This window comes from Siphateles boraxobius, unplaced genomic scaffold, assembly GCF_051911475.1.
Source record: "Siphateles boraxobius isolate OS27281-9 unplaced genomic scaffold, OSU_SipBor_1 22, whole genome shotgun sequence".
Taxonomy (NCBI): domain Eukaryota; kingdom Metazoa; phylum Chordata; class Actinopteri; order Cypriniformes; family Leuciscidae; genus Siphateles; species Siphateles boraxobius.
In genome coordinates, this window is record NW_027508833.1 from 10,051,340 (window position 1) to 10,070,470 (window position 19,131).

At 36.4% G+C, this 19,131-nt stretch overlaps 1 protein-coding gene across 1 annotated transcript; it reads left to right on the forward strand.

Moving 5' to 3' along the window:
- Positions 1-1,201: 1,201 nt before the first annotated feature.
- Positions 1,202-18,936, forward strand: filip1a (filamin A interacting protein 1a). The gene is made up of 6 exons (XM_077238572.1): positions 1,202-1,574; positions 9,091-9,364; positions 11,089-11,265; positions 11,699-11,877; positions 12,442-15,124; positions 17,026-18,936. The coding sequence occupies exons 2-6, from the start codon at positions 9,098-9,100 to the stop codon at positions 17,233-17,235; spliced, it is 3,516 nt and encodes a 1,171-aa protein (XP_077094687.1). The 5' UTR covers positions 1,202-1,574; positions 9,091-9,097; the 3' UTR covers positions 17,236-18,936.
- Positions 18,937-19,131: the final 195 nt, after the last annotated feature.

The following is a 19,131-nucleotide window of genomic DNA, read 5'->3' on the forward strand; positions in this document are numbered from 1 at the left end:
AAAACTATAATAGCAGAGAGGGACAAAAAGTACGCCAACGCGTTTCCACAACGCGTTTTCGTTCAGTGCCAGTGTCACGTAACTGAAAGCAGCAGAAACGGAGGAGCAGAGCAGTGAGAGCCGCTTGTCAGTTTTATTTTTAATAGCGGACCATACCTATGCCGAGCCACTGGATAAGAAATCCTCTTCGCCAAAACAGACCAAAAATGATCGTAAAAGGAAACGTGACCAGAGGATACAAAAAACACGAGTGAATGTTGGGATTGCTTTTTCCCGGTGGAAAGAGCTAATGAGGAGAAAGAATTCAAAAGAGACGCTGAAGTCCTGCTTTCTCCTCGACAGGTAAATCAATGTTATAGTCTAAATTACAAGTTTTTTTTTAATTGCTTGGTTGTTTACTTTATTATATAGACAGAATAACATTTACAGTTAAAAGTTAAACAGACGCATTGAATAATACAGACGCATAAATTCTGTATGTAGCTTTTGTAGTTGCCGGGCATCTTTGTCATCGTTGTATTGACTCTCACTCTCCTCCTCTTCCTCGTCGTCCACCTCCTTGCCTAGATCCCACTGATCCACTGCCTCTCTGTCCTCTTCCTATACTTCTTCCTCTTCCTACTGTTGAATCATCTGATGATGATATCTAACAATGCACATACTTCAAAAAAATATAACGAGTAAACAAGGCATAACTGCTAATTACAATAGTTCATGTTTTTGACAGTCATTACTTCATACTGTAACATTCGTTTGTTCGTTGTGTCAATTTGAAGTTTCTTTGAATTAACAAACCTGTTCACCCAAAGGAAAACTCGACGAAGTGCTATTAGAAGACATCCTGTCATAGCTTTTTGGTAAATAACAGCTACCATAGATGCAACACGCATTTGAAAACGCTAGGCGCTGCAGAGCACAATTCGTTTGAATGCGAAATACTATTTCACCGCTAGATGGGAGTAATTCTTACTTAATGTCCCTTTAAAGGTAAACTTTGATGTACTTTTCTTTACTAGTTATATATAATAATAATTATGTGATACTGCAAAGCTACAGGATAGTTGCTGCTCTCAGCTGAATCCATTAGGACAAATTCTACATTTGTTCAGAGCTCATGTCTTGTCGCAGCAGTTCCTGGACTGCATGTGGGTGGAGTAAAATGCCTGATCGTTCTCTGATGTGAGAATCTGAGGGCTCAGCTGTCACTTCTGAGAGCCTAAAGTCACTCTCACACCCTAATGGCTACAACTGAGTAAGCGGAGAGGTTATATATAGCTTAGCAGCACGGTGGAGCTGCACACAATCACTGATAGAGGAAGCATGTGCACCTCTTGTCCCTGGAATAGAATAACAGCTTCATTGTTTGTGACTCATTGATTTTACAGCCCTACTAACGACTTGCATTCAGTCATGCTTTCTTTCACTTGTTGCCTCATGGTTTGAAGCACCTGATTCTCAGTATAGCACTATCTTACAGAGGAAAGATCTTTGGATAATGGGTTTCACTTTTAGAAGAATCATCTAACCTGGAGAACATACTGTAGGAATGTACTTTGGCTTTGGGACTATTGTGGGTAAGTGTTTAATCCATGTTTTATTCAAAGAGCAGCGTGTTCTTGTTCTATTGGATGTTCTATGCACCAATTTCTATCCACCACTTTATTAATAATTTACTAAAGATTGCCACATGAGAGTGGCATATTGTGCAGTGTGTACTTTATCTTAGGCTTTCACACATTTCAGGCAAATGCAATATTTGCACGTTTGTTTTAAATTTGGAAAGTTGTAAAATGCAAGTTACGTCACCCACCTTTTTGAGAATGGACATTAAAATGCGCTATTCAAACTTAAATGGTTGTAATTTAAGAATGCTTTGGAACATAGACCTAAGTTTGGTCTTGTTTTAAATAAAAAAAGGAGCCCAATAAAAAAGCATACAGTACCGTTTCTATGGTAACGCAACGTCCAATTTCAAAACGGTTTTACAGGATGAATTGTGAGTTCGTAAGCTATCAAATGATACCTAATTTATGATAACTACTAAAATATGTGATGTTATAAATATAATATAAAAAAATATGAAATAATATTATTTTATATTTTTGTATTGACATATACTAGATTATATGTTTTATTATGAACTTTTAGCATGAAAATTAAAAGTGTGTGCATCGACTTTTTGTGACAAAGGTCAGAACTGTTATGATAGATAGTTTGAGGTGCACACTTGTCATAAATTCATCTATTACTGTTCCTACATAATTTGTAACAAAAAACAGTGCTAAAATATCTATTTAGGAGTCTTTGACCTTTCCAACGATATATAGTTTGTCATGATTAGATTAGGATTTAATTGTAATATAGTGAAGTAAACTTAGGCGTCCCGGTAGCGGGATGGTGACAGTTAATGTTAAAGCTATATATCATGTGTCTGCATGGAAGAATCACATTTCCAGATGAAATAGTTTAGGTATAAATTAACATATTGTGCACATTTGAAAAGCATGTCCTGCAGCTGTATAAACTGAAAAAAACTAAAAACAAAATGATACTTTGGTCTAACTTATTATAACATTCTAATTTGTTACATCCAAATTTATTAGTTTTTCTCAAATTACATCTTTTTATGATACATCATTATTTTATTAACCAGAAATATGAAAATTATTTATTATAAAGACCAGATCAATATATTTTCTTAAATATACACAAAAGCCAAAATGTTACTTAAAGGGATACTTCACCTAAAAAATTTAAATTCTGTTATCACTTCAAGTCCAAACTTGTATGAGTTTCTTTCTTCTGTTGAACACAAAAGAAGATATTTTAAAGAATATTGGTAATCAAACAGTTGATGGTAGCCATTGATTTCCATAATTGGAAAAAAATATGAATAAAATCAATGGGTGCCGTCACCTATCTGGTTAACAACATTCTTTAAAATATCTTCTTTGTGTTCAACAGAAGAAAGAAACGCATATCTACGCATACTATCCCTTTAATGTTGGTCAATATAATATGTTTTAAATTAATTTTACCATAAAAAAATAACTTTGGGTGACAGCATAAATTATTATTTTGAGGACCATTGTGGTGTCGGTTCTTGTGTGTGGGTTGCTGAGATTCTGGATGCATGTTTGTCTCTGGTCATGTTCATGGTGACACATTCACTATTGACTATGTAGGCTACTGTTTTTTATCCCCGCCTCATCCATGTGTCGTTTACGGCTCCTATTAATACTGCGGCTTGCAGTTGAACTTCAAAATCACCCCCTTGGAATGGCTTTTTAAAGAGCTATCCGATGATGTCACGTAACCAGAGGTCTTGGTTTTGATTTACTTATGATGTTACAGTAGAATGTAACCTGTTAGAAAGGTATTAATGGGTATCATGTGTTGCAATGTAGGCACATTAGCCGATTTAAATAAAAAAATTAAAATAACTGTTTTCTATGTGAATATATTTAAAAATGTAATTTATTCCTGTGATCAACGCTGAATATTCAGCATCATTACTCCAGTCTTGGTGTCACATGATCCTTCAGAAATCATTCTAATATGATGATTTGATGCTCAAGAAACATTTCTGATTATTACCAATGTTGAAAACGTTTTTTGCAGCTCAGTATTTTTGTGGACATTGTGATGCACCACCGTTCATCGTTTATTGAAATAGCACATCACATTTTATTATGTAGAGATTTTATTACTGACAAACACATTTTGAATGTAATGGGTGTTGAATAATCGTTGCACAAAATAAGAAGTGAGATTTCTTATAAGAATCTTATAAAAATAAGAAATTAAGATCAGTTCAGTAGCTGCATGACACAACCCTCATCAAAACTGCTGTGCACTTTTAAACGCTTTGCCTGTAGTCCGAGTATTTGTGAGTAACATACTACAAGCTGAAATCCAATAAGACGACTGCCCTGACTGAACATGAGTTATGGATGGCTGATATAAATAGAAGCTGATGACTGTATACAGTAAGATGAACTGGGTAATATTTACTCATGCGTAATAGATACAGATCGCAAATTATAAAAATATATCAAAGAGAATCATAAAACGTACATGGGATTGTGTGCTCGTAATGTTAAGCCAATGATAAAACTGCCTCTGAATACTGTTACAGACTTTGACCTTCTTTCCTCCTCTCTAAACAAGTGTCCATCAAACAGGTCATGTGTTTTGTTACCTGCAAAGTTCTTTTTCTTTTCTATTTAAATGGGTATTAGTTTGTTTATAGTGCTTACATGGACACCTTTCAAAGTGACCTGGAACTTCAGTGTGTGGCAGAGTTCTGCCTTTAGTGTGCAGACTTCATGTCTTGGCAAAGCCACAACTGCAAATGCCATGACTCTCCTAGCCCTTATTTAGAGACATTGGACCCATCATGTCCGCTAAAACCTTTCATTTCTTCATTGGCAGCACAGGAATGTGGATTTTGGACAGCTGCTGGTACCAGCTGTGTCTCTTGGTTATCTTCAAAAGCAGACCAAATTAGGAGCCAAGAACACGACCAGCTCAGCAAAACAACAGGGATGTTCCCGTGGGCACATTTGTCCCTTTAAAATCTGTAAACATCTGCAAACTATGTGGTTCCTCCCTAATGCTTGAAATTTTCCCCCCCACAAAATCTCACTTGATTCGCATCTACATGTCTGCGCATAAAACATAATAAGCATAATGCATAATATAAAGACATATCATCTTTATATTTTTTGTGTTACTTTTGATCAATTCATGCATTAATTATTACAGCCTCAGTCAGGATTGTTTTTGTGTGTTTTTATTGCTCTTTTCTTAGAGATTTTTCAGATGTCCACTTGAGAGGACAGTATGCAATTATGGTTTTAACGGAAGAGATACTGTATTAAACACAATACAGTAATAACACAGTAATACTGTGTGTATTTAACAAACCAATTAATAAAATTATATAAAATCACGTGGAAACCAAAAATATTATATGCTTCAATTATTGCAACCGCAATTGAGTTTATTCCAATTCAACCAGCAGACAAAAAACTTCATACAAGTTTAACATTGCATGTCTTTGATGTCAGAACATGAGGATGTGATTCCATCAAAGATTTGGTGGAGGTACAACTCTGTGGAAACCCAGCTCAGACTATGTAGAAAACACTCATGCTCCCTCCAGTCAACCAGAGTATGTCGATTTACCCTTATTAGCGGATAATTCTGATTATGTTCAAAATGGACACATGTAGCTCTCCTCTCTGAGAAAACCTCAGACTGAAATCTACATTGATCTATTGATGTTTTCAGATTGTGGAAAAGATAGCGATCACATGTTTTCAATCTCATCTGAAATGAGCAGTGTTGGGAGTAACATATTACAAGTACAGTAACATGCATAGAGTAATCAGATTACTTTTTGATGTTGAAACAAGAGAAGTAACGCATTACAAGTAACATATGCATAATGTAATTAGATTACTTTTTGATGTAATGAGTAAAGTAAGATTAATAAAGTAACACATTGCAAGTAACGTGTATTACGTAATCAGATTACTTTTTTGATGTAACTGCAAATTAAATTCTAATTACACAAAAAAAGTTACTGTAGATGAAGTATTTTCAAGAACAACAGTCACAGTAAATGATCAATCAGATTTTCCTCCCAATCTAAAATCAATACTTGGAAAATGTAACAACAATATGAATCTTTAGAGATGCTATTTGAAGCTACAACATTTTTTTAACCAGCAAGAGTCTCCTAGGATAGAAGGAATGGATGGATATTCCAGAGCAACTTGGCATTTCTGACTGACTTGGTTTGGAGAAAAGAAATCCACATACAACGGCTTGACACTTGGTGACAGTGTATGGGATGATGATCTAGAGTCCACTGTAGAGGTCGGTCTGCAACTTTGCCATCAAAACCCGAGCATACGCATGAAAATGCTTTTTGAATAGCTGTCCACTGCGTGACCTCTATGCATTAAAGTGTTAATGCATCCTTACTGAAAGCATTTATTAAAATATTTAAAAAAATCCTTCTTACCCCAAAGTCTGGAAATCTTATGAATGATCTATAAAAAAAAATATATTTTTTTAGAAATAATATATTTTTTTAGTACAGACTCAGAGTCCGAATGCTTTGCTTTTCATTATAGACCTACAAGGTTTAAACCATTTTGTTTTACATGGTGGGTTGCAATTACTTGTAAGAGTTTCTTAAAATGTATTATTAAATCATGTATAAATAATCCATCCTTTTTAAGGATTACATTATGTGTGTTATAACCCTCCCTTGTTTTAAACCCTGTCCGGTCTTGTGTATTAGAAGAAAACGCCCAACTACAAGTGTCTAAAGCAACTGTCAGACATGCTTTATAAATAGCACTTTACTATGAGTGCTGACACCTCACAAAGACATAAAATCATCTTTTCACATGCTAGTGACAGCTGAATATGATATTTTCCAGCTTATTGACCTCCATATTCTGGATAAATATGCAATTCCACATAAAGCCAGTACAAACACAGTATGCTGGCTTGAGCCTGATTTACCTTTTAGTGTCAGAAACATATCTGATGAGACTTTGTTATCTGAGCTGCATTAAACTGCAGGAGTCACGACAATCAACAAACTGCACTCCCTTTATAATCACTGGAGCTGTCAATCACTGCAATTCTGCGTTCTCGCCAAAAAAATATTATAATCAATGGTGCTGTCTACACTGCACTCAGTCTCTCATCTACAGCACTGTATTTGTTATGATAAAATGTGCAGAATTCAGTAGCCGCATTTCCATTACCCTTTAAATTGCGAAAATTGAAATTGCGAATTGAAAATACGCCCAATGGAAACAATTTTGTAAAACCCCCAATATATCGTAAAAAGGTTTTTATGCTCGCATGAGGTGCTTTTTCTGGCAATGTCAAAAAGGAACTGCAATGGAACAGTTTTTGCGCATTAAAGAAAACCTGACGTAAGTAAAAGTTGATCATTCATTAAAGATGGTACGGTATGTATGGACAGATGACGAGACAGAGTTCTTCTTTATACTCGTAAAAGACAAAAGTATTAAGGGAATACTGGATTCTAAACAACAAAAAAATGGCACAATTTATCAAGACCTTGAAGCAGATATGAGGAAGAAACACCTCATTTGTGCTGATCAGGAGTATAAAGATTTGTATGTGATCCCATGTAGGATTGTCCGCGGGTTCCATAATGGCCCCATGTCAATTGCCCCCAAGTGGGCAACATGCACAATACCCATCTCGGTCCCAGCTTAGGTTTTCTTTGCCATTAATGCTAGAATAACATGTCCACGTCTCCTTCGATTGATAATAATGGCTGAAAAATACGTAAACTTACCAACATCCGTTACCATGATTTTTGGAATGACGTTAACATGACGTTAACACTTAACATCGGTTAATGGAAACATCGAAAAAGTTTTGCGCAAATCTGTAATGCTTTAACCAACACCTTTCACGATTAGTTAATTGTGGCAGCTGTAGTCGTAAAAACATCATAAATTGTTCAAAAGAGTTCCACATATAATGCCATTTGATTATGCAAAACTGTTAGCCAATCACAGCAGTGGGCGTTTACACTGAAGTCTTAAAGGAGGCACGCCCCATTATACAGTGTGTGTTTAAAACAGAGGGCTGAATATCAGGGTAGAAATCAGAGGTGTAAAGTCCAGGTTCAGAAAATAAAAGTCCTCCTCAGTATTGTGTTCCAATCACCTGGATTTGCTAATTAAAACAGTTTTTCAGCCAGAAGATAGAACTAATTAGTGAAATCAGCAGGCTGAGTTCATGAGTGGAATAAATGGGTGGTTCTTTTCACTTAGACTTTTAGAAACACGAGCAGAGTGAATTTCTGAACCAATTGTTCATAAATCCATTATTTTTACATAATTTGTTCCACTGGATTGAATGCAACAACTTTCACAAGAGACGTTTTACAAGCCATTTAGACAGACATTCGTTCTGCTTGTGCTTTGTGAATACGCCACATTGTGGATTAAAAACTATGGAAATCAAAAACAGCTTGAATCGTTGCATTTAAGACATTCTTTAAATACATTTCCACACTCAAAATGACATGAACACTGGTTTGAAAACTATTTTGCTAGTCCTCTCATGACTTTGGAGGTTGATCCAGATATTTAATACACCAGCCTTGTCTATATTTCTCAAATGGATCTAAACAAATTCATGGACAAGAGCACCAAATCAGCATTTCTTACAACACCATTAAATTATCTTTTTTGTTGTTGTTGTTGCTGGTATGTTCCTCTTGGATAGAATTTTAGTGTTCAGCTTAGATTGTTTTTTTCACTTACAATTCAGAACATTTATCAACAGGGGAGATATATGGACTATAATTGTCACATGGTTTCTCACAAGGATTATATATCCACTATAAGTATTTAAGTCAAAAGTTCAATTGCACCCATGTTGACATTTTGAACAGTTCAAAATACAGCCAACTTACAGTATACATTCAAGGCAAGAGTCAACTAAAAATAAAACAGGAATTTTTTTGGTTTTCATATTATGTTTGTCACGGTGTGGTGCAGGCACACAAACAAACATTTATATGCATTTTATGTAAGTTTTGTATATCAGTTATACTGTTATAAAGATCTCATTGATTTACTCTACAAGCATCAGAATTTCATCTTACATTTTGACCTATATATATCAGCATCTGCACCAAATTGCATAGCCTATTTTTGCTCAGTTTATTTTCCTATATATTCTTACTATATCAGACTATATATGAGCCATAAAAGCATTGTATCAAATGTATGATACTCAACAAAAAACACACAAGTAACTGTTTGGGGGAATTTTTTGAAAAATATATATATTTTGTCTAAAGGTTCAATAAACTGGTCCATTAAAAAAAACTTTTTCTGATTATTTCATATGTCAGACTTTAAAGGGTTTAAATATAATATAGGCTGCTAAACAATTCTTTTCTTTTTTCATATTTTGATATTTCAAAATGATCTTCATGCACTAGAGTTGCTTTGGAACGTTGTATATACAGAATCTAAACTGGCAAGTAATAAAATCGGTTTCTTCCCTCAGGAGGAAAATGAGGTCCAAAGACAATACAGAGGATGGCACAGTTAATGAAGGTCAGTTTGTCACGAAAACTTCACATGATGTCCAAGAAGAAGACAAGGGGAAAATACTGGAGACAGAAAAGACTATCAAGGTTAAACACGTGGATGATGACGAGAAAATTGGGCCTGATAATGATGATAAATCAGAACAGAATGACGACCAAATGTTTGGGCTGAGAGATCTGTCCAAAGACAACCTACTGAAACTGCTCGGGGTCATGGAAGGAGAGATTCAGGTGAAACGTTCATTCATGAAATGTGAAAATTAAAGATGATCATATCATCACAACCTGTCTGTGCAACTTTGGTCTCTGAACTTTGGTTCAAATGAGGGTAGATGTTTTTTATGTAAATGTTTTAATGTGTTAATACATGTAACATTGTTGCATAAATGTTCTTCCTCATCCCACAATACCCCTGCCAATGATCAAGTCATGTGTAACATCATTTTCATAGATATACAGTTTTTCCCGTTGTTTCTACTCTAAACAGAGAAGGGGATTATATTGGTCATTTGGTTTTTTTCAGGTTGCAGTTTAGCAAACTTCCTGAATTTCATGTGCTTTTTCAAAATACAACATAGAATCGTTTAACAGCAAGCCATTTATACCTCAATGAAAATGTTTAATACGTGTTTAATATAACGTAACGTAAGCGAAACATTCTTAGAACATTTTTGTTAGCCGTGTTAGAGGTAAAAGGAGAAGTTAGAGTGAAATAACTTTGTTTTTAGTAAAAGAGAATCACCTAAGATTTAGCCGCATTCTTATTTCAGCATTGTTGTAAATGTTGTAAATATTTCAGTGAACAGTTATTCCTACATTGTGTTTAACATTAAAGCTCTAGTTCGTAACTTTTTTGGGTTAAAAATTATCCAAAATAATTTTTTTTAGCAAGTACATTATCAGGCAGTGTTCAAAACTATCTGCTTGCCTTAGGAGAGCTAAACGGTAAATTTGTAATAATGTTTAATTCCAGTGGTACTGTTGGATTTCCGCAGGAAATTCGAGCATGTCTTTGCATCATTACGTCACATCTGTGCACATAAAGAAGGATTCTCATCTATTAGGCTATATTGCGTGTGAGGATGTTGGAGGTGGAGATTTATAGCCTTTTCTCACAGCACTTGATATGATTAAACTTATCAAAATTTGACCCAGAAAGGTTCAAACGACAATCACCAGTGACAACTGGAGATTCACCCGTTGTAAAATGCAAAAGACTTCGGACTTCAGAGTGGCTACATAAAAAAAAAAAAAACATTGGATTCATCCACGCTGTGCTGAGGCACAACCCACGTTAAGTTGATAATTCCGGCAATAACTGCAATTGCAGATTTCGAACAGAGATGGCGACAAAGATGAAAAACTACGGACTACAGCTTTAAGTCAAAGAGGAAACTTTATCATTCAGCTGAACTGAATAAAAAATATTTAGGCCTAAATTTTATTTAGTCCCCTCCCTGAAGGACGTCAAAACAAGATGTATGTGGGTCGAGAAAGTAATGTAGTAAACTACTCGTAAAATGAAAAGTATAGCGTTTTAACAAACAAACTAAACTTAATATTAAAATTATGCATATTTGTCAGTCACACAGTACATAAATTAAACGATTTATGTAATGGTCCTTATAAAATGAATGTTTTTTTTAATGCACAATAACTAGGTTTATGTATATTTATTTTTAAACAAAATTACCGTAAGTTTGTTTCAATCTCATACATCAAGTCAATATTGCTTGTTCCACAGCTAGCCATATGTTAATTATGTTCATACTTTTTTAAAACTAAATACATGTAATTGTTTTCACAGTGATCAGATTTATGCTGATTCGCAACCATTTGAATAAATGCATTTTGAGAATATGATAAATAAAGGAATTTTAGGCAGGTCAGACCCTCCTGTAATTTGCACCCTGAGTAATATCCTAACACATTTATGATTTTTACTTGCTACACAGGCACGAGAAGATGTGATCCATCTCCTGAGGTCTGCGCTGTTGAGTCGACCAGAGGAGCTGGAGTCCCGTTATGGCTCTTCGGGTCCGACCAGACCCCTGCAAGCCCTGCAGAGAGACCGGACACTCAGCTACAACCACGCACAACACGAGAATGTGTATGATAAGACAATTGCAGAGGTATACACACAGACAAAAGAATAACAGTGACTAGTTTACCCAATAAGGAAAATTCTGTCATGGTTTGGAACAAGGGTATGAAGCTGGTTTCTGCCACAGAATAACAAATACAAGTGGTAATTGCGACTTTTTAAGTCACAATTCTGACTTTTTATTCTCACAATTGCGAGTTTACATCTCACAATTTTGACTTTTTTTTTTAATCTCAGAATTGCGTGATATAAAGTCGCAATTGCGAGTTATAGGCTAAAGTCAGAATTGAGTGATATAAACTCGCAATTGCAAGCTTCCAATATGGTGAGTAAATGATGACAGAATATTCTTTTTTGGATGATCTATCTCTTTAAATGCATCAAATTAGAAGGGTTTACATGCTTTTAACTCTGTGTTGGCCAGTCTTAAAGTAATTGTGTTTTTACTCTCTGTGTCTCAGCTGGACAGATTGCGGGATAAGCACAAGGACTCATACCGCCGTATGCTGGAACAGCTCTTGCTGGCAGAGAAAAGCCACCGGCACACTGTCTACGAGCTGGATAGTGAGAAACGCAAACATGTGGATTATATGAACAAGAGCGATGACTTCACCAACCTCCTGGAGCAGGAACGAGAGAGGTGAGAGAGGAGAGATATATGGCAGGGAACAAAACTGATGGTTGAATTGCACATGTAAAATAATAATGCAAAATAAAATAAAAAATGATCAACCTACTTCGATGTGTGTACTATGAAGTTCAAAGTAATTAATTTGCAGAATAATTATTTGTAGAATAAAATTTCAACAAAAAAGTTGCAATGAAGTGGTAACCCTTTACAATAAGGTTCGTTAGTTAACATTAGTTAACTACCGGTACATTAGTTAGCATGAAATAATAATGAACTGCACTTATACAGCATTTATTAATCTTTGTTGATGTTAATTTCAACATTTATTAATACTTTATTAAAATCTTGTTAACATATCCACTGTGAACTAACATGAACAAACAATGAACAGTTGTATTTTTATTATACTAACGTTAACAAAAACAGTAACAAATGTATTGCTAATGGTTAGTTCATGTTAGTTAATACATTACAATACTAATGTTAACTAATGAACCTTATTGTAAAGTGTTACCAATGAAGTAATTGATATTGCAATGAAGTCAGTCATACTTATTGTTTATTTATCACTAGGTTAAAGCGGTTGCTGAAACAAGAAAAAGCATACCAAATACGGAAGGAAAAAGAATTTTCTAAACGTATGCAAAGAATATCTGGAGAGCTGGTAAAGCTGAAGTCCTTTGCACTGATGATGGTTGATGAGCGAGAACTTCATTTGGAGAAAATTGACAAACAGAGCCACAAAATACAAGATCTTCTTCGAAAACTCCTTGAAAAGGAGAAGAATCTAAATGAGGCAGAGAGAAAAGCAAAGGAAGACAACCAAAAGATCATGGATCTTGAGGTTGAGCTGGAGCTAAGAACTTCTAAGTTCACAAAAGAGCAAGAAGAGATGTCTGTGAAACTGTCCGATCAAGAATCTCAACATCAGCAGCTTTCCCAGAAACAAATGGAATTGTTACACAAACTCAAGGAGCTTGAAGAGATGAATGAAGGTCTTCAGAAATCAGCAGAGGAGCTCCAGGCATTGAGGGACAAGATCAGAAAGGGAGAGTGTGGCAACTCGAATTTGATTGCAGAACTTGAGACTCTACGCAGAAGAATTCTAGAAATGGAGGGTAAAGATGAAGAGATCACGAGAACTGAGAACAAGTGCAATGAGTTGAAGAAGATGCTTCTGGCTGAGGAGACTCACAATAAAGACTTGAGTCTAGAGGTGGAAAAACTGCAACAGAGAATGACACAGTTAGAAAAACTAGAGATGACCTTCAATATGGGCAGGACAGAATGTGGCCAGTTGCAGGCAGCTTTGGAAAAAGAGAAAAGCCTGACGAAAGAGCTAACAGATGAACTAGTGAGCGTTAAAATCCGTATGAAGGAGCTTGAGTCGTCTGAGCTGAAACTGGAAAAGGATGAATTGGATTTAAAAGAGGATCTTTTGAAACTCAAATCAGTTACTGTAATAATGGTTAATGAGCACAAGAGCATGGCAGACAGAATTAGGTCAGAGGAAAAGCTGAAAGATGAATTGAACCAACTCTATAAGGCAGAGCAGGAGAAAGTCATGGAGGTTACTGAGAGGTTAATAGAAGAGAGCAAGAAGCGTCTGAAACTAAAATCAGAGATGGAGTTGAAAATAGCAGCTCTTGTAAAGGAGAGAGATGAAATAAAGGGAAAACTTTCCAAAGCAGAAGAAAAATGTAAAGGTCTGCATGGTATTATGAAGCACGGTACCATGAACGAAGAAGAAATGGAATCTGCTCAAAAGTTGAAAGAACTGCAGAGTGTCTCAAACGCACAGGGAAAAGATGAGAATAAAGTTAAGGAGCTGACTTTGGAGATTGACCGGTTGAAGAACCGTCTTCAGCAGCTTGAAGCTATTGAGGGAGACCTGATCAAACCAGAGTACGATTTGTTAGCAACTGAGAAAGAAAGAGTGCAATTTCTCCCACAGCAGTTACATGAAATAAGAAGTCAAACTGCGTTGAGTAAGGCAATAGAGCGAGGAGAGGTTTGCTGTCAAGAGGCTGAACTGAGACATCGGTTCATGATGGAGGAGGCCAAATCCAGAGACCTTCAAGTAGATGTGCAAGCCCTGAAGGAGAAAATTCATGAGCTCATGAACAAAGAAGATGAGCTTTCCCGACTACAAGTCGATTACTCTGTTCTGCAACAGAGGTTTCTGGAAGAGGAGGACAAGAAAAAGAGCATAAGCACTGAAGTTTTAAACCTCACCAAAGAATTAGAAGTCACCAAGCGCTTCAGCCGAACTCTGCGGCCCATTACCAAAGGAAGCCGAATGATGGATGTTCCAATGACATCGACTGGAATACAAACCGATTCGGTGGAAAATAGGACAGCTGACATTGATACTCCTGCTGCATTCATCAAGAAGTCTGTCCAAGAAGAAAACCGGATCATGAGTAGTCTTCAGCAGAGGAGCTTAAAGAAGCCGGCGCAGAGACCGACCGTGCGTGAACTCTACCCTCCAACAGTCAGTGACTTTACTGTGAAGAAGTCCTGGATTCCTTGGATGAGGAAGAAGGACAGCAGTGCTTCCGAAATATCTTCGGATACCAGTGGGGAGGTTGCATCTTCTGAAGTCAACATGTCCCAAAAGCATAACCATTCATTGCAAGCTCAGGTGATCCCGGATATTCACAACAACGAGGCAACTTTACAGATTTGCATTGCCAACTCAGAGGACTTGACCAAACAAGCTTCTGCCAAACCACAAGAAAATCAGACAACCATCATTCCTACAAATGAACGAACCAAAGAGACAAAGAACCAAGAAAGAGTTCGATCTCCAATGACCTTTGCAACCATCTCAAGAGTAAAGAGTGCAGAGATCATGAGGTCTCCTTCTATGGACAAATCACCTGTATCCACTGCACCCAACAGCAGCTCCCAGGAGCATGTGGACATGATAACAGGCCGAGCTGTGTTTAAGGAGACTCCTGAGAAACGGATGGTCCCCACACCAATCAAGAAGTCAAATGCTAATGTCATTTCCACAGAAGACAGTAAGATTCACATTCACTCAGGAGCACAGTTTAAGAAGACCAACGATCATGGCTCAGCTGTCATGGTCAAATCTATTTCCGTATCATCTGAGAGTAAGGAGGTTTCTACTGGAACTGTGCTACGCTCGCCACACAATGTGACTGCCAGTAAATCGTCATCCAACAAAGCGATAAGTAGCATCACCATCACACAGGTCACTAAAGCACCAGCCAGACCTACACTCTCAGTGGTAAGGGTCTAATATAATATATGCAGGTATATGGCAAAACAATAAGCCTAGAAAGACCCTATTCAAGGTTGACATATATGTTGTACGTGCTAAAAGAAAAATCGGTCTGTGCGATGAAAATATTTACCACTGTAGCACGCGTGCAATATAGTTTAACATGCAAGACAGAGCTTGTTTGTGTGAAGAGATAATTCGTTTTGTGCATTTGTGAGGTTAAAGCTGCAGTAGGGAGTTTTGAGAAAATGTTGACTTAGCCTGAAAATTTGAACAAGCACAACTTACAGGTCCAACCCACTCTCTCTCTGCTGCGCTACAGCCCTCCCTCCACAGCTCCTCCCCCACAGCGGAGCCTGCCGTGAACGCGCAGGCTAGTAAGCAGGACCACCGATGACGGCGGATTATAAACAGTTATGGAACATTCACTAATAGGGATGAAACATCAACAATATGCTTTACATTGACTATGGCCTGCCCATACTTTGACTACAAACTTGGTCCTCAAATTATGTATTTTGCAATACATGTAACTTTATAACGTTGCACTCTTTCTATAAGTTATAAGTAGCTAGTAAGATAACGTTAAAGGATTAGTTCACTTTTAAAAAAACTTTTGCTGATAATTTACTCACCCCCATGTCATCCAAGATGTCCATGTCTTTCTTTCTTCAGTCGAAAAGAAATTAAGGTTTTTGATGAAACATTACAGGCTTTTTCTCCATATAATGGACTTCAATAGGACACAAACGTTTCAAGGACCAAATGACAGTTTCAGTGCAGCTTCAAATGGCTTTAAACGGTACCAGACGATGAATAAGGGTCTTATCTAGCGAAACGATCGGTCATTCCAAAAATAAATAAAAAACTTTAAGTTTTATAAGCACAAATGCTCGCCTTGCTCTGTTCTGTGATGCACGTTCGTGATCCTGTTCGAACTCGTTCATCCAAATGAACAAATCTTTTTTCGAGTCATTTCGTTCGTTGAATGAACGAAATGACTCGAAAAAAGATTTGTTCATTTGGATGAACGAGTTCGAACAGGAGAGTCACGAACGACGGTCGCGCTGCGCAAGAGAGGGGTGATCAGCGCGTACACGAGCGTGATTGACACTGCTAAGACATTCCTCCTGGCTCTGATTGGTTGTTTCTGACCGGGAGCGGTGTATTTCTGCAAATGGCAATAGGACCACAGGGAGGAGCCAGAGGAGCTTGATTTTTTCACAGATTATCTGTCTCATATTCTACTGTCAGGACATAATGACAGTTTTAACAAATATTTGGTTACAAAAGTTACCTACTGGAGCTTTAAGTTAGGACTGCATGATTGACTGAAATTAAACCAAAATCGCAATTTGGCTTAGTGAGATTATGAAATTGCAGAGTCTTTTTAAATAAATAGATATATGTGCAGATGAAGCACAGCACTGTTCATAGTTCACAGAATGAGGCAGAAATTATATTACTTTATAATATTCTGTATAGTGATAAAGGCTATGTCGATTAGAATTGCATTATAAATATACTTTAATGTTTCATAAGTCAAAACGTCTCTATTAGTTACAGCACAAGCTGGATGCTTTAGTTTGTCCACATAAGAGATTTCCTGGAACATCATAAGATTTATTACTCCTATGAGGCTCACTTGTGGACTTTCTGCACGAGGGCGCCCTCTGGCTACGAGTGTGAATGAAACAGACATTACATAATGTGTTTACTCACTAATGCTCTGAAAACCCTATTTTGGATTGAAAAATTGTAAAGAAAAGATTTTTTCTCCAGTGTAGAGAAGTGTATAGTAGTTTTTGTCTCTCTCAGTGGATGCATCTGATTTCCTGACAAAAATTAAGAAATTAAGTCACAGATATTTTCATTAAATCATTTTTTTCTGTCTCTATACTCAACAGCAGCCTGTCATGGATGCCCCATCAGTGCGGTCAGGGTTCAGTCGTATCCCAATGTCCCGGGGGATGAAAACGGGAAAAGCTGTGCTTGGAGCTTTGGGAATCACCACAGGAGTTAAAGTGGAAGCAAATACAGAGAACCAGTCCATGAACATTGACCTTAAAAAATCCATTGTCAGTAATGGAGCGTTACAGGGTGGAGGGAAAGGCTGAGGGCACTGAACAAATAATAAACATGTTTAATTTTTAAGTCTATTGCCAAAAAAAGGGAATTATTTTCAATTACCACTTTCTGCAATTGGTACATGTTGCAGAGATGCAAAGGAGGACACTGATTTTCTTGCCTTCCATCTGGGGAAGGAGCCATGTTTGCCAAAATGTTAGCCTTTACTGCAGGACAATGGAGTACTGCAGTGATGATACATAGGCCAACCTGGAAGTTAGTATCAGCACCCTACAAAAAACACAATAGGACTCAAATGGCTTTTGGATTACTACAGAAAATAAGCTCTGTGACCAACAAAAGTTTATGATAACTGCATGTTTTTTGTAGTGACCAGATGAGTTCACCTGTTTGGCGTGATATTATTTAATGTGCCTGACAACCTCCATAGTCCCATTTAGCCACTTTTTAGCAACCGCCTATTAAAGTAAAAGTACAAGCTTGAAAGAAAAAAATCACAAGGAGGTATTACTGATGTATTTTATATTGTAGATCATATCTTGAGCTTGTGTTCACCACAGACCTTATTTCAGGCATTTAACAAAAAACCCATTGACTTTAGGACGATGGATTCGGAAGTGCTATAATGCTAACTTGTTTTTGGGTTGTGCCCACAAAAATGTATCATCCCTGCAGCACTCTATATCCTGTAGGGGAAGTCAGTGGGTCAGTGTTTGGTATGTTGATTAAAATCATCTTTTGCAAGCTACTAACTTGTTAAAAAATGCAAATGCAATATTATAATACTAGTTTTACTAGTGTCTTTTTTTTTTTTGGAGGCTCATAAATGCATTGACAGGACAGTCACTAGTGAATTTTTTGGGACTTTACACAGTCAGCCAATAAGTGCGGGAAGTTCATATTTTCGAGTTTGGAAGCCGTGTTTATGAAATCAGATGCGTTCAAGTAACTTTCATCAGAGCAATGTGGCAGTGTACTTTCTTTTAATTGACTACACAAAATTACAGCAAGGTTTTTTTTTTTACCTCTACTTCAGGAAATGAAGAACAAATGTGCATCAGGTGTGTTTTGCTTTTTGGTGTTTTTAATTAATTGATTTATGCCACTGTAGATTTTATTGTTTCATATAATGTTGTTATATTACAATGCTATCATATTTTGTGCAGGCAATTATCTTATTTTGCTGTAAATAAAAAAAGCCTGACAATATCCCTGCTAAATAAGTATTGTGATATTCTGCCATCGTAAACTCAGGGTTTAAAGATAATCCTGAGTTTTCCACTGGTATTTATGACTTTGTGGTGGCGATCTTACCGACATGACTTGATCAAACCATGAGTGCCCATCATCATGAGCAAAGATGGCAGCATGGAGGTCATGTATGCTAACACACAAGCTATCGGTTCTCTTCAGGCATTAGACCTCTTTGCTCGCAACAGATTGAACGAATATTTATCCAATGAAAAATACATGTAAAATGAAATAAAACTGTTATCAAATGAAAATGTGTGATATCTGCTAAACCATGTATTTTAATAGTGTTGTTTATGATTTTAATAGTGTATACTTTTAGCATTCTCTGGAATGTTTATATCAAACCAAGCACTTTCTGCCTGTAATGTTGTTGTGAATTGAAATGCATTGATAAGAGTTTCACCAAAAAGCTCATCTGTAATGGAAGAGATTTTTTATTATTGTTTCTAAGTAAAAATGTTTTGATATGATTTCAATATGGTATTTCTTTCTTTCCACTTACTAGAAGTGAATAAAACACTTTGAATAAGAAAAAAAAGCATAGGCTATATTAAAAAAAAAATCAATTCTTATTATTAGAATGTTAATGCTGATTAAAATGTTGTATCTGGATAAGACGACTGTTATTACTGTATGTCAGTAATGAGAAAGATAATATTTTGATTCAGAAA

Bases quoted from the DNA above. Each gene is read 5' to 3' on its own strand.
- filip1a (XM_077238572.1), top strand. From the start codon at position 9,098: ATGAGGTCCAAAGACAATACAGAGGATGGCACAGTTAATGAAGGTCAG. The intron at 11,878-12,441 runs GTGAGAGAGGAG...ATTTATCACTAG, and splicing joins CTGGAGCAGGAACGAGAGAG to GTTAAAGCGGTTGCTGAAAC. The intron at 15,125-17,025 runs GTAAGGGTCTAA...TATACTCAACAG, and splicing joins CCAGACCTACACTCTCAGTG to CAGCCTGTCATGGATGCCCC.